The sequence below is a fragment of the Rhinatrema bivittatum genome, chromosome 1 (genome assembly GCF_901001135.1).
Source record: "Rhinatrema bivittatum chromosome 1, aRhiBiv1.1, whole genome shotgun sequence".
Classification (NCBI taxonomy): Eukaryota; Metazoa; Chordata; class Amphibia; order Gymnophiona; family Rhinatrematidae; genus Rhinatrema; species Rhinatrema bivittatum.
Genome location: NC_042615.1, coordinates 616,126,474 through 616,142,544, shown reverse-complemented (window position 1 = coordinate 616,142,544; position 16,071 = coordinate 616,126,474). Strand labels below are relative to the sequence as shown.

The 16,071-nt window shown below is 44.4% G+C and overlaps 1 protein-coding gene across 1 annotated transcript in view; it reads left to right on the top strand.

Moving 5' to 3' along the window:
* Nucleotides 1–6,136: 6,136 nt before the first annotated feature.
* Nucleotides 6,137–16,071, top strand: part of LVRN (laeverin) — a 175,417-nt gene continuing 165,482 nt past the window's right edge. The window contains exon 1 of the mRNA XM_029571204.1: nucleotides 6,137–7,182. Coding sequence (XP_029427064.1) covers nucleotides 6,515–7,182 — 668 coding nt within the window. The 5' untranslated portion in view covers nucleotides 6,137–6,514. The remainder of the gene's footprint in view (nucleotides 7,183–16,071) is intronic.

Here is a 16,071-nt window from a genome sequence, read left to right as displayed (position 1 = left end):
ATACTTTATAACATGTTGTCAGGCTTGCTGATGCGGCATTTTTCAAATTCATCTTTTGATTATAGTTTGATTTAAAATAACCTTTGTTTTGATGGAAGAGTGATTGTGAAGGTTGTTTGTTGCCGGTTCCCCTTCTTGTCGCTGTATAAAAAAGTCTTTAACATGCACAGTAATAATTACGCTGGACTACTAATTACACTGGACTATGAAGAGGGTGGTGGATGTGTGGATCAATCTGCCAGTAAACGTGGTGGAGACAAAAACAGTATCTGAATTCAAGAAAGCAGGGGATAAATGCAGGGGATCTCTAAGGAAGTGATGAGCATTAGAATGCTAAATTATTTGGATAAATGGGCAGACTGGAAAGGCCATATGGTCTTTATCTTTCATCATGTTTCTATGTTTCTATGAATGTGGTCCTCTAAAGCTCATGCCTCATTAAATGGATTAGTCTATAACCTCTTGTCATGTTTGCTGTAGCAGAATCAATGAAATAATACCAAGAGGAAGGGCAACAAATTTACTAATGTCCTTTAAAGTTCAAAGCAAACCATATTTAATTGTATTCGGGCAAGTATGTCAGCATCACAAAAAAGTATATATAATAATGGCTTCATGGTCCCCTGACAAGGGCCATGTTTCAAAAGAACTGCATCGGGAGGGAACCTGAAAAAGAGTGACAAACATAAAAAAAATATTTAAAAGAAAGGACAAAGTAACTGAGATCACACGAGTATATGTACAAACAGGACATCAGCTTATGTACAAGCAGCATCTACATAAAACTAGTACAAACGGTCAAGCATGAAGGTGGAATGTTGGACAAAATGAAAAAACATTTGAAAACATTTTTGAAAAATATTTTTTAAAAAAGGGGTGGTATCTTTTCATAGAGAATACCATGTATAATAAATACCTAAAGGGCTTACCCACAAACAATTGAACAAAGTATTTGGAATTAAGGGGTCAGGGTGTGTCGAAGGTGAGATCTAAAACATCATAAAAAGATAAAGAAACAGCATGAGATAAGGTGAATAGAAAGGAACATCTAGAATAATATAAAACAAATTGCAGCTTACCCTCAACAAGCAAGTCCAGGGGAGACATCCGCGAATATATCTTTTCAAATCATGAAAGTCTAAAACGATGTAAGAATTAAATGGGCTGAAGCAGTGTAAGCGGAAAACACGGATCGTCGACCCTAAGGAACTCATTTCATACATTAAGTAATTATTCATATTTCTTAATTCTAATTTTAATTTGTATTGTTATTTGACACTTGTCACTATTCACCTGGGGCAGATTTTAATACCGACGCGCGGGCGTAGATTTGTGCACGCAACCCGGCGCTCACAAATCTACACCCGATTTTATAACATGTGCGCATGTTATAAAATCTGGGGTCGGCACACAGCCTCGGAGGGAACTTTCTTTCTGCTCCCCCCCCCCCCCACCTTCCCCTCCCTTCCCCTACCTAACCCCCCCCCCCCCAGCCCTACCTAAACCCCCCCCCCCCGTAATCTTTGTTTTGCAAGTTGCGCCTGCCTTTAGGCAGGCGTAGGTTGCCGGCACGCAATCCCCCGGCCTAGAGGCCCTACGGAGTCCTCTGGCCACGCCCCCGCCCCACCCCTTTTTTCAAGTCCCGGGACATACGTGCATTCCGGGGCTTGCGTGAGTCACCGGGCCTATGCAAAATAGGCTCGGCGCGCATAGGGCTTTTAAAATCTGCCCCCTGTCGAGCAGGATAGGCTGCACTAAGATTTCTTTGTTATCCAAAAAGTTCATTCATTGCTTTATGCAGCATGAGATTGTTTACAGGTATGGCATTTCTTCACATCATGGGTGGCCAATGCCATTTTTATCTTTGATAACATTTCACGGCTTTAACATGTTTTTTCCACTTACACTGCTTCAGCCCATTTAATTCTTACATCATTTTAGACTTTGAGAAGATATTCGCGGATGTCTCCCCTGGACTTGCTTGTTGAGGGTAAGCTGCAATTTGCTCTATATTATTCTAGATGTTCCTTTCTATTCATTTTATCTCATGCTGTTTTCTTTATCTTTTTATGATGTTTTAGATCTCATCTTTGACACACCCTGACCCCCTTAATTCCAAATACTTTGTTCAACTGTTTGTGGGTAAGCCCTTTAGGTATTTATTATATATGATATTCCCTATGAAAAGATACCATCCCCCTTTTTTAAAAGTTTTTTTCAAAAAAAATTTCCAAATGTTTTTTCAAATGTTTTTTTTTTCATTTTGTCCAACATTCTGCTTTGATACTTGATTGTTTGTACTAGTTTTATTATATGTTTACTCCCTTGTTTTATTGTAACTGCATACCTTAGCCTTCTCTTGTTTAATGTTTTATTACTACTACTATTATTATTATTATTATTATTATTATTATTAATAAGATAAATGTTATTTTTACCTTTTTTGTTACCTATCCACTTGTTAATTGTAAACCAACATGATGCGATATTTATCGCGAATGCCGGTATAGAAAAACTTAAAATAAATAAATAAATAAATAAATAAGCTGATGTCCTGTTTGTACATTAACTCGTGTGGTCTCAGCTGTTCTATCCTTTCTTTTAAATATTTTTTGACATTTATCACTCTGTTTCAGGTTCCCTTCCAAGGCAGTTCTTTTGAAACACAGCCCGTATTGGGGGACCGTGAAGCCATTGTTATATATATATATATTTTTTGTGATGCTGACTTGCCCGTATACAATTAAAGATGGTTGCTTTGAACTTTAAGGACATTAGTAAATGTGTTGCCCTTTGCATCTGTCCTCTGAGATGTAGGGAGTAGAGGATTTATATTCAGACAACAACCAACAAGGGCTGAATTGCACAACCAACAAGGACTGAATCGCACAGGCTGGGTAAACAAATAAGCATGGGAGTAGCTTGCTTATTGCGGCAGTTACTACCCCTAACCAATTAAGCTAGATACTTCACTTAGATGCAGCTCCAGCACTGCTCTCTGCATCAATGGCGGGAGTGGAAGGTAACTAAAACCAAAAAGTTACTAATAAGGGCCAAGAGTAACAGATAAGTATGAGAAAAAAAAATAAGTGTGAAAGCTTGCTGGGCAGACTGGATGGGCCATTTGGTTTCTTCTGCCGTCGTTTCTATGTTTCTATGATACATGTATGTCTGCTTATGTATGTATGTATAACTCACTCCGTTCCCACCCCTCATTACTCCATTTCTTCCCTCCCTTTCTCTTCCCCTTCCTTCTCTTTCTTTACCTTCCCAACTGTCACTCTTATTTTCATCCCTCCCCTCCCTCTCACATCCTCTTTCCTTGCACATCCCTCCCCCTCCCTTTGCTCTTACATTCACCCTCTCCTTTCACCCTCATCTGTTCCCTCTGTCCCATTCACGCTCTATTTTCCTTTGCATTCACTCTCCCCCCTTTCCTCTCCCTCAGTACCTTGCCTTTTCTTGATCTTTTTCTGTTGAGACCTAGTATCCTCATCAGTGGCACTTTCCAAATTCATGGTCCAACAGTTGGCAGGGTTTCTGCTGACAGGGCCAGAGAAACCCTGCCAACCTTTCTGCTGTTGTTACCGTTGCCTCTGCTGCTAGGCTGGAAGAGAGGGATAAAAGAAAAAATTTCTGCAGACCAGATTTGTCCACTGAATGAAAAAGAATGGCAGGCTACAAAACTGGGCTCTGAGGGCCAGATCCAGCCACAAAGGGATTACACTCAGTTTCTCCAAAAGACCAGTCAACAGAGAGAGAGAGAGAGAATCCAGCTACGCCCTCACACCTCAGCCAGACCGATTAGAAGAGCCTATTAAGGCACGCTATACACCCCCCAAGCCAAAACGTCCCTAAGGAATAGAGCCCTATCTACAGCAGGTCCGACGCAATGGAACTCTCTCCCACCAGACCTACGACAAGACACTTGCCCAACCTCCTTCAAAAAAAACCCTCAAAACATGGTTATTTAGATTGGCTTATCCAGAACCGCCGGATAAGCCAAACCAAACTAAATCACCATAACTTTTTATGTCATCCAGCAAGTACAGCTCTTATTGCATTCAGCAAGCAGTATATTCAGTTCTTTGTTTTTAAGCAAGGCTCTCATCAACCTTTTCTTGATCAAGTTCACATATCTCTATGTTACTGCACCTCACTTAGCAAGTACCATGTATTTCGTTCTTTCTGCATCTGCTTATATTTGGCCCGATCTAGACCCAACTGCTCAATGCTATCCATTGTCTAATACTATATTATATTTAATATAATTTAATTTATTGTAACGTTACCTAATGTTCTATATTCCTAATGTTTTATTCAAAGTTTATTCAATGTTTCATGTTCTATGTAACGCTTTCATGTGAGGTTATTGTTTCACTGTAAACCGGTTTGATTTGTATCCCATGGAAGAAGATCGGTATATAAAAAAAAAAAAAAAATAATAATAATAAATAGCCATAATGCACTCACACTAGATAGGTATTTAGATCTCTATGGGAGGCCCACCTAGTTACTCGAGGTGAGGTTTAGGTAGTAGTGTAGGGGTTAGGGGCCACTTTGACATGCAGAGTGAGACGTACGAACAGAACAGTGCTAGGAGTGAGGAAACTCACACAAAGATGAAATTTGTACAATGTTCTCTTAACCTAGCTTCATGTTACCCAGATAGAGAGTCCATCAAGCTAGGTTGAGAGAACATTGTACAAATCTCATCTTTAACGCGTGCGACAATGCCATAATGCAGCTTGGAAAATAACCCCCTAAGTCAGACTCTTGGGATCTCTCCTAGTTTTTCAACAGGAGCTTGCTCCCTTGGAACCCCTGATGCCAAGAAATTCTTCTTCTTCCATTCAGAGAAGTAGTACACTTCGTGGTTGGCAACCCAGTCTCTTGCGTAAACTCTTCTAACCCTTAGACTGGAATCTGGATGTAGCTGGCTCCATTAGGGAATCACTCCTAACTTCAGATGGAAAAAAAAAAAAGAGGAAAACCACCCTCTCTCCTCCTGGAGCCTCTGAAAGTCACAGCCTTGGACCTCATCTCATCCTAGTGACTAATGGATTCACTTTTATTAATTCTCAAACTCTGATGCCCTGTTTAGGGGAATGGACCCTTACTATCACTCAGCTTTCTGCTATACTTCTTCAGTCTCCCATTCCTCGAAGCTTTCTCAGATAAACCTATGGAAAGATCTAATCAGACTAATATACGTTTTCTGGCTCCCCCTCTCCCCAAGAAAAAAAAAAAAAGCAAACACAAGAATAGTTTCAATGCAATGTGAATTAACATCGAACAGTATCTGTGCTGTAGGCCGATGACAGAAGAGTGACAAAAGCAAACCTAGTTCAATATGCTTGATGACAATCTAATAAAACATTAATGCTCAGAGAAAACAGTCCTGGATTCAAATTAATTGAATACATCTTCATAAAGCCTCAGAAAGCTAGAGAATTTGAATTGGGAATGAACCAAAAGAAAAAAGAAAGGTAAAATATGTAAGCCTGCATTCTACAATCTGGCATTTTCTAATATTTCTCTTCCAGTTCTTAAGAATGAATGAGGTCAAAGTTTGAGGCAGGAAGGTACAGTGCCCTTTCATCATCAGGATGCCTGCATATTTATATTCAGGGGAGTTGCCGTAACAAACTGAATGGAAAAGGTCTCCAACGTTTTCACCAGTGGATTCCAGCCGGGGCAGTTGGGGATTATTTTCCATAATAAGCACTGTATCTTTTGAAAAGACTCAGCCTGTTTTAGAAATTAAGTCCCTCCAGCCAATTTGCTGTCATCTGGATAGTAAAAAGGGAGTAAGAGGAAGAATGGAACAATTCGGAAGTCAATCTTTCTGCCTGTGTAAGGAGGGCATTATAGAGCACAAATCATCCTCTGCTCAATATTGTGCTCAGTGATGTTTCTTGTGGAGATGAAATGATTAGTGCACATTTGGCAACCCCTAGTATAGTTCATTTATTGGTACAGAGACATTGGTCATCCGCAGTCACTGTGGAAGTGTGTTTGTGGAAAAAGATAGAGATTAGCCAAACAAACCACATCTGGAACGCTTTAGGTTTCCACGTCATTGCTGCTTCCCCTACAATAAAAAAAAAACATACAAAGGGATGCCTGAGAGGGGATTTCTCTCCTGCCTTCAGAGGATATTCTTTAACAACCATCGCAGCACTGAGGAGGAGAAACCAAAGTGCAGGCAGGGAGTTGGTGGCCGCGGCAGCACAGGGCGGGTGAGCAGCCGAAGTCGGGTTTGCAGAGTAGGAACTCCGCACCCTCCATTCATCAAACCGCCCCGGGAAGGCACCCAGCTGGAGCCCGGGAACGAAGAAAGCGCGTGGGGCTCACAGCGGTAGCTTTCTCACCACGAGGGCAGGGCAGGTCTGTCCCTGTCGGACATCCTCTTTCCATCCCTCCCCCCTCCCACCGTCAGACAACCTCAAGGGAAAACTCCACCTCCAAGCCCGGAAAGGTGTGAACCCACTCCTGCAGCTGCCCGCGCGTCATGGGACCCACGCCCTCGCCGGCCGGTTTCTACCTGAGTCGGGCTGCCGCCGCCCTGCTTGCGCTCCTGCTGGCGGTGCTGCTGCTGGCCCTAGCCGTGCTGGCTGCGCTCTACGCCCGCGCACGGCTCCAGGCGAACCCGGCACATGCTGCTGCTGCTGCCACCACCACCCCTGCAGCCGGGAAGCCCCCAGGGCCCCAGCCCGGCCAGGCACGACCAGCCGCCTCCACTCCCAGCCCCAGCCCCAGCGGGCGCCCGGGGGTCTGGGACAACCCCCGTCTGCCGCACACCCTCTTCCCGCTCAACTACCAACTGGAGCTGTGGCCGCGGCTGGAGCCCGATGAGCAGGGCCGGCACCGCCTGTCCGGGCAGGTCAACATCAGCGTGCGCTGCGCCCGGGAGACGGACACGGTGCTGCTGCACGGCCACAAGCTGGAGTGCTCGCGCGCCGCCCTGCGGGGGCCCCTGGGCGCGGGCAACAGCAGCGGCGGCAGCCCAGCCCTCCGAGAGCTCTGGCAGGCGGAAGCGCATCAGTACCTGGTGCTGGAGTTAAAGGAGCCCCTGCAAGCCGGCCGCCTGTACGAGCTGCAGCTGGACTTCGCCGGCTTCCTGAGGGAGGACCTGATGGGACTCTTTGCCTCCCGGTACGAGGACTTCGGAGTGAACAGGTAAGTGCGCGGGCGACTGCAGGTGCGAGGGTGTGCGCGACGGGGGGGGGGGGGGGAGGGGGAGGGGTCGGAGGGAGGGAAGGAGGGGGGATGTCTCCCCCTTCGCTCTCGCCTGAGGTGGCCTGAGGGACTGGAGTTCGAAGTCTTCTTGGGCTCCTCATCCTGTTCCAATAGTTCCTGCTGTTGCTCTTCGTTGACCTTCCTCAGTACTTGTCAGCGTTAATGTCAGGTCCATACCTTGCGGGCCGGGGTATTCTTGGAAAACACTTCGGGCTTAAGTGAGACAGTGAAGAGGCTGAACCACACACACATACCCACTCACACACTCTCTCACACACACACACACACACACACAAATCCCACATCCCAAGCTGGGGAAAGGAGGGTTTGTGTTTGTTGCAGGAGGACAGAATAATCATCTTTCGAGAAGCAAAGCTGCTTCGGTGTCAGACACTTCTGCTGAGATTGGGACCTTTTATCAGCTCACGGTGCCTATGCGAAGGGGAAGCTGACGCCGAAGCCGTTTCTGCTTAGAGAGCTGGCTGGGTTTTGATAACAGTCAGGGCTTGCAATGATTTGTGCCCGTTGGCAGGACAGGCATTTGCTTGAGCCGTGGATTCCAGGCAATATATTCAGCTTTCACTTGCCATCGTTATCTGTTTGTCTCCAGCGTTAAGAAGAAATAAAGCAGTAAATTGTGGTGCAGCTCAATTTACTGTTTAACTCAGGGACCTACTTTTCAGAAACCCTACATATATGATGGAGAGCTATTTCCTCACATAAAAATATAATTTGATGGCTTTTAATATTCTATAGTTTGATATCTGTCTACAGTTCATTTAGTTACATTGAAACTAATTGATATGGCCTGAAAACTCATAGCTAAATAAATGGTTAAACACTATGGGGTAGATTTTCAAACCGCGCGATTTGGCGTACTTTTGCTGGCGCATCAGGCGCAAGCAAAAGTATGTCAATATATTTCTCAAGCTTACAAAAACAAAATTGCCTTTAATTTTTCAATGTGGCCCTTGCAGAGAACAAAATATTAGCAGGAGTAATCTGCAGTTTCCATAGATCAACATATTTGCAGATAACTCTTGCACAGATTAGACATTTATCTGTTATTTCTACCAAACTGCCGGTAAGGATTTGTACAGTACTTTGATTTATGAGGAAGTGCAGTATATCAAAACTAAATTAAATTATACTACACTACAACATCAGACAACATCCAACAAGGCATTGATCTGTTCAGTCTGGGTAAACAGGCATCGGGGTAACTTGCTTGATGCAGCGGCTGTTACCCTTAACCATTAAGCCTTTTGATTCGCCTTTGATGCAACTCCAACATTACTCTTTGCATCATCGGCAGGGGATGGCTGGAAATTCGAATCAAATAGTTACCAACAAGGGCCCTGAACTTGGTGGTCGGTGAAACAGCTAAGTATGGGAAAATAAGTGTGGGAGCTTGCTGGGCAGACTGGATGGACCGTTTGGTCTTTTTTTGCCGTCATTTCTATGTTTCTATGTTACATGGCTGCTTTGGAGCTGCAGTCGCACAGCTCCATTCATGATTGTGAAGCAATTTCTCCACACTTTATGTTTTTCTTTCTCTCCAGTCTCTTCCTCCATTCCCCCATCTCTTTTCACCCTTGTGTAGCCTTGGCATGCTGTACCATAGCTGGGGTACATAAGGGCTCTTTTTGTAGGGAGGAAGCCTTTCATCTTTCCTCTTGCAATATCACAAAATGTATTTCCCAGGACTTTATTTAATGCAGAAGTTGTAGCTGCAGAAAGCAATCTACTTACATCCATTCACACTTGGTTACAATAAATGATGTTTTTCACTCTTCTTTTTATCCTACTATTGTGCTTTAGGGGGCAGACTGTTCATATAGCACCTGATTTTCAAAGCCACTTACGTCTGTAAAACACATTTTTGTAGGCATAAATGGCTGTTCTAAAATTCACCTGGGCTCAGTGTGCATAAAAGTACCCACATAATTCGGTTTTGTGTGTAATTTTATGTAAACTGGAGAGAGGTGTTCCAGGGGACAGAGTTGGATAGACGTGGAACTTACATGCAGACGTTTTTTTAACGCTTTATAATTTTACAGTATATACTTCAAGCAATAAAGCTGAACAGAAATACAGAATGTATGTGTATATTACATTTCAGTAAGAAAAAAAAATACAAGAGAAAAATTAAACCACATCCATCTGTTAATAAATCATGAAGGGGTGCAGAACCTTGGAACAACATCTCATTAAAGAAAAATTAAAAAAGAAAACACTGTCTGCAACATTAACATAGTTATACCTCAATACCACCTAATTAATGATCTGGCACTGGCGTAGAGGCTGGGGCTGTAGCTATTCTGCTGTTCAGTAACACCTTTAATTAGTTAGGCTCATAAAAAATAAACCTGTTTCCATCCAATTTAATTGAACATCAAGCAGGAAAATACAAAAAAAACCCAACCCCTTTCCACCCAAATTAAGAACAGTAGCTCTAAACTGGAGAAAAGCCTTTCTCCTAATCTGAGTCTGATGGGAGACATCAGAAAAAAAATCCAGATTTTATACCCCCTAAAGATAGTTTCTCTGTTTGCAAAGAAAAGCTTCTTGATCAAATTCTTTTCACTCTCGGTAGAGCAAATGATCAAAAGAGTTGCCCGATCCTCAGTCAATTTTGTCATCTGATTGCTCAACAAAATTAGTCAGGTTAAAAGAACCAGAAGGAACTTTAGAAGCCTCTATGTTGTTTTTACCTCCAAGAGGTTTTTTTTTTTAGAAATAATATAATATGTTGTAGTTAAGGAGGGCTAATGATCCTCAGATATACCTAAAACATCTTGAAAGTATTTAGTGATAAATTCATGTGTACTAATCAAGGAAGTATAACGAAAATTTAATAGATGGAGACGGAGAGATCTTCATTTATTTTCAGACAATTCATGAAGTCTATGAATCATAGCACTATCTTTAGAGGAAACTATTTTAAACTCCTGAGATAGTAAATTTTGAGGTTCAAGACTCAATAATCTCTTTTCATGATCACCAAGAGTCTCATGAGAAGTATAAACTTGTCCCTTTACAGTATCTATGGAAGAATCAAGATTATCTAGTCTTTTCCAGAAGAACCATAGCCTTCCACACATCCTCTAGGCCAGTGGTTCTCAACCTTTTTTCTGTCGGGACACACCTGACATATGGTTCTCACATGCGTGACATTCTGAACATATGATCGTCTCAGGGCTAAATGTAATCATATACTCTGTATCTATAGGAACTGCCCTGACCCCCCAATAATGGGTACAGAACAGAACTACGACATTCCCTGTTCAATTTACCATACAAAAAAGATATTTCTGGTGTCATCTCAGTAACAGCAACATAAACACTCTCTCCTACCAGGCACAATAGCCCTCCTTAAGAAAAAACAGTAATTTACCACAAATACATGTCCTATTGAGAAAACACAACAAATAATATTGATATAAATGCCTACATGCTAGTAAAATGCCTCACCTCAATTACACACATAGAATCGACCTTCTCCAAGTCGATTCTATGTGTGTAATCGAATGAAAACCCAAAAAAGTCACTCTGCATTCAGTGCAAAACTGAATAAATGGAAACAGAAATATAACACCTTCCAGGATCTGCAATAATGTACACAAAGTAAAGCGCAAAAAGTTAAACCGGCATTATGGAACTCATTCAAACAGTAACAACCCTACCTATGAAAAGATAACACTTCAAATATTTAACCAGGCCCTAAACACCAATATATCTCCTATTAACAGCTTGCAGAATACCCTTAGATGGGTCACACATGCAGAACACAGACAGACACTCATCAAATACAAAATAAAGTGACCATCAAGTTAATGTTTTTGTTTTTCCATTGTTGCACTGTATACACTCAGTCTGGCTTCTTGCTGTTTCCAGTTCAGTTTTTGTCTCCACATTTCTATTTATACATCTCAAGTAATATAAAATAATAATTCTAAAACTAGAATAAAAAATATAATGTTTCAAAACAACTGATAAACAGAATAGCATCCAATCATTAAAAACTTATAAAATTATTAAAAATTTTCTAAACACCAATAAAATATTTCAAACAGCAGACACAGCACATAATACCCAATAATTAAAATGGCAGTCAATCAAGAAAGATAACTTAATAAGCTACCTTTACTTACCCTCTCCAGCAACTCTCCTACTCCTTTCCCTTGTATGCCAATAGCACACATCAGAAGCAGCAATAGTTGCTAAAGCTCTGTCCTCATGCTCCTCTTCCTTAGGGCCCATGACTAGTCTGTCTCACATACACTTTCTGTCTCTCACACACATGTCATCTTTCTCTCTCTCTGTCACATACTAGTCACCTCCCTGACAAACGTCTCTCACTCTCTCTCACACACACACCGGTCACCTCCTTAACCAATCTCTCTTTATCTCTCACACACACATACACCCACCCACCAGGCACCTCCCTGATTCATTTCTCTTTCTCACACACACACACCAGTCCCTGACCAATCTCTCTTTCTCTCACACACACACCAGTCACTTCCCTGACCAATCTGTCTCTCACATACACACCAGTCACCTCCCTGACCAATTTCTCTCTCTCTCTGTCTCTCACACACACACACACACACACACCAGATACCTCCCTGACCAATATCTCTCTCTCTCATACACATCCCAGTTACCTCCCTGACCAGTCTCTTGCTCTCACACATGTTTTCTCTCTCTTACTTACATGCACAGTCTCAATCAAACACATTTTCTCACATACTTACACACATGCTGACTCACTCTCTCGGTCTCATTCACTAACCACCACCCCCAGCATACATGGCAGCTACAGCACAAGGTTGCCGGTATGCTGATATTAAAGCAGAATTGTGACAGACTGAGAACTGCAACAAGAGTAACTCCCCCCAGCCCCCCAGCAGTAAGGAGGCAGCACTCAGCTGTTTGCCTGTACTGTGATCATTGTGGTGCAGAGTGGTCAGCTGAGAATGTGGCCACCAGGATTTCCTGCTGCACTGCTGTTTGGGAAATCCATCGATTGCAGCACAGGCAAACAGCTGAGTGCTGCCTTCTTACTGCTGTGGGGCCAGGGGGGGGGGGGAGCTTTGAGACATGATTTCAGCAGCAGCAGCAGCATGCATGCATGGCCCTGGTAAACATCACTTCTTTTTCTACGCCACAAGGCAGGAAGAAGAAAAGGCCATGTTGCTGTTGCAGGCTTCCACAAACACTGCTGTTGTTCACTTCGGGAGGTGAGTTCTCAGCTGCTGGGTGTGCAGGACAGCAGGTACTGGAGAGAGAGAGAGCAGAGAGAGAGAGAGTAGGGATGTGAATCGTTTTTTGATGATTTAAAATATCGTCCGATATATTTTAAATCGTCAAAAATCATTAGGGCCACGATACAATACCAATTCCCCCGATTTATCGTCAAAAAATCGTAAATCGGGGGAAGGGGGAGGGCAGGAAAACCGGCACACTAAAACCCCCTAAAACCCACCCCCGACCCTTTAAATTAAATCCCCCATCCTCCCGAACCCCCCCCCCAAATGCCTTAAATTACCTGGGGGTCCAGCGGCACACTAAAACACCCTAAAACCCACCCCCGGCACACTAAAACCCCCTAAAACCCACCCCGACCCTTTAAATTAAATCCCCCGCCCCAAATGCCTTAAATTACCTGGGGGTCCGTAGCGGCGGTCCGTAGCTTAAATTACCCTCGGGTCTGTAGCTAAATCGGGGGAAGGGGGAGAGCAGGAAATCCAGCACACTAAATCGTGGTGTCTTCAGCCGGCGCCATTTTGCAAAATGGCCGCCGCAAAATGGCGGCGGCCATAGACCAATACGATTCGACGCAGGAGGTCGTTCCGGACCCCTGCTGGACTTTTGGCAAGTCTTGTGGGGGTCAGGAGGCCCCCCTAAGCTGGCCAAAAGTTCCTGGGGGTCCAGCGGGGGCCCTGGAGCGATCTCCTGCCGCGAATCGTTTCCGTACGGAAAATGGCGCCGGCAGGAGATCGACTGCAGGAGGTCGTTCAGCGAAATGGCGAGGGTTCGCTGAACGACCTCCTGCAGTTGATCTCCTGCCGGCGCCATTTTCCGTACGGAAAATGGCGCCGGCAGGAGATCCGTACGGAAAATGGCGCCGGCAGGAGATCGACTGCAGGAGGTCGTTCAGCGAACCCTCGCCATTTCGCTGAACGACCTCCTGCAGTCGATCTCCTGCCGGCGCCATTTTCCGAACGGAAACGATTCGCGGCAGGAGATCGCTCCAGGGCCCCCGCTGGACCCCCAGGAACTTTTGGCCAGCTTGGGGGGGCCTCCTGACCCCCACAAGACTTGCCAAAAGTCCAGCGGGGGTCCTGAACGACCTCCTGCGTCGAATCGTATTGGTCTATGGCCGCCGCCATTTTGCGGCGGCCATTTTGCAAAATGGCGCCGGCTGAAGACACCACGATTTAGTGTGCCGGATTTCCTGCTCTCCCCCTTCCCCCGATTTAGCTACGGACCCGGGGGTAATTTAAGCTACGGCCCGCCGCTACGGACCCCCAGGTAATTTAAGGCATTTGGGGTGGGGGATTTAATGTAAAGGGTCGGGGTGGGTTTTAGTGTGCTGGGGGTGGGTTTTAGGGGGTTTTAGTGTGCCGCTGGACCCCCAGGTAATTTAAGGCATTTGGGGAGGGTGGGGGATTTAATTTAAAGGGTCGGGGGTGGGTTTTAGGGGGTTTTAGTATGCCGGTTCACGATTTTAACGATACTCTAAACACCCAAACTGCGACGATACGATTCCCTCCCCCTCCCAGCCGAAATCGATCGTTAAGACGATCGAGGACACGATTCACATCTCTAAGAGAGAGACACTGCCTGCGGAGCGGGGAGTGTAGAAAGAAAGTCACACAGACACAGAGGTGCCACAGGGTCTGTGGAGTGGGAAATACCCAAGATAGAGGATTCCTCTGTAGAGATGATACGGCAATGGTCCGCAGAGCGGAGTACGCCAGTGAGGGTCCTCAGTAGAGATGAGATGGTAGTGGTCCACAGAGGCGGGGTGCACCAATGAGGGTTCCTCAGTAGGGATGATATGGTAGTGGTCCGCAGAGCGGGGAACACTGATGAGGGTTCCTCAGTAGAGAGAATACGGTAGTGGTCCGCAAGCGAAGTACTCACGGTGGAAGTAGAGAATGTTCCAGAGGAAGCCCCGGGGAACGGGACAGGCAGCGGTCCTAGGTGCAAGGCCCTCTGAGGAGTGGATAGCCAGAGACGAGAAAAGGGCCCCCGAGGAGCGGGTACCCGAGACGTCTCACGCTGAGGAAGTAGGAGCTGGAAAGAAGGATCCATGAGCGAAGCGGATTCAGCAATGAGGGAACTTGTTGGCAAGTCGTAGGCAGACAGGGCCAGCCAGCTTAAGAGTCCATGGGGAATGACGTCATCCAGGAGGGACGCCCCCGAGGTTCCCGCCATGACGTACATAAGACTGGCCTGGAAGCGCATGCGTGCGCCTAAGGAACTCTGAGGGTAAGATGGCAGTCAGCAGCGTCCACGCCGTCCAGGGAGGCCCGGGAACAGGGGTGAGCAGGCCAGCGATAGCTGGAGGAGGCCACTAGTCTTCCTAATGGAGTCAGTGCAGTGAGGTAAGAGGTGAGCAACAGCAGTCACAGCCATCTGCGACCAATGGGCGTAACAAATATCCTATTGATAGTTCAATTTTCAAAAGCCCACTTACATGGGTAAAGTGCATTTACATGCGTAAAACCCAGTTTTACGCAAGTAAATCCTTTTGAAAATTATCCCCGTGGGTTGGAGATGTTCCCATGGGCAGGGTTAAGTCGGAGGAGACAACAACATGATTGGCTCTGGATTTTCTAAACTACATCATTGTTTTGACTGGAAAAAATATCCACAGAAAAAGACAGAAATCCCTGCAGGCACATTTTCCCTAGACTATAATCAAAGCAAAACTGCACACATAGTTTTCTTTTGATCATTTGCGCAAACTCTGCAGGTAAAAGCTAACAACAGGAAGCCTTCCAGTTTCCACAGCTAAAATTAGTCTATTTTTAGGATAAGCCTGTTAGCAGAAGTTAATGTCTTGTGCACTTTTTGTGTAGTATCTCCCTTTCTATAATATAAATATGTGACTAATTAAACTGAGAGCTGTCAGTCTATTTGCATGGATCAAAATTTTGTAGAATATAGATTGAACTACAGTATTGTATTCATTTTACTTTCCTGCAGGTGACTTGAACTGCATTCCATTTTGGTTTCAAATTAATTGGGGAAATTAAGTGTGAACCTCAAATAAAAAACATTTCAAACTGAGACAAGGGATTTCATCCTCACTACCAGACATCATTAAGCTGCTTCTCTGTCATCTTCTTATCATTCTGCTAAAACCTCACACTCCTTCCCCTTCATCCATCTCCCACCTCCCAATGTAATGTAATCTGTGCTTCACTTGTTTATATGTATGTATATTCAGTAATTCATCCCCTGCCTTTATTTGCTCATTTTACTTGGAGCTGATAAAAGGAATGTAGCTTCTGAAAACTAGCAAGAGATGTATTTAATCCAATAAAAGGTATCATCTTATTATTTATTTTTTGCTTATTGGCTTTTAATTCTTACTCGTGTAAGGAAATGGGGCATGAGGGCTGTGCTGTAGAGTCCAGATTCCATCTTATTAGAAGTTATGAGTCTTTGGTAGAACTTATTGCATCCTGTCTTTTTTTTTTTTTGTTTGTTTATCTCATCCTTAATGTTCTGGAGTAGTATTTCCCAGCTCGGTCCTGGAATCACGCCTAACCAGTTTGATTTTAGAGATGTCTGTAATGAGTATGCCTG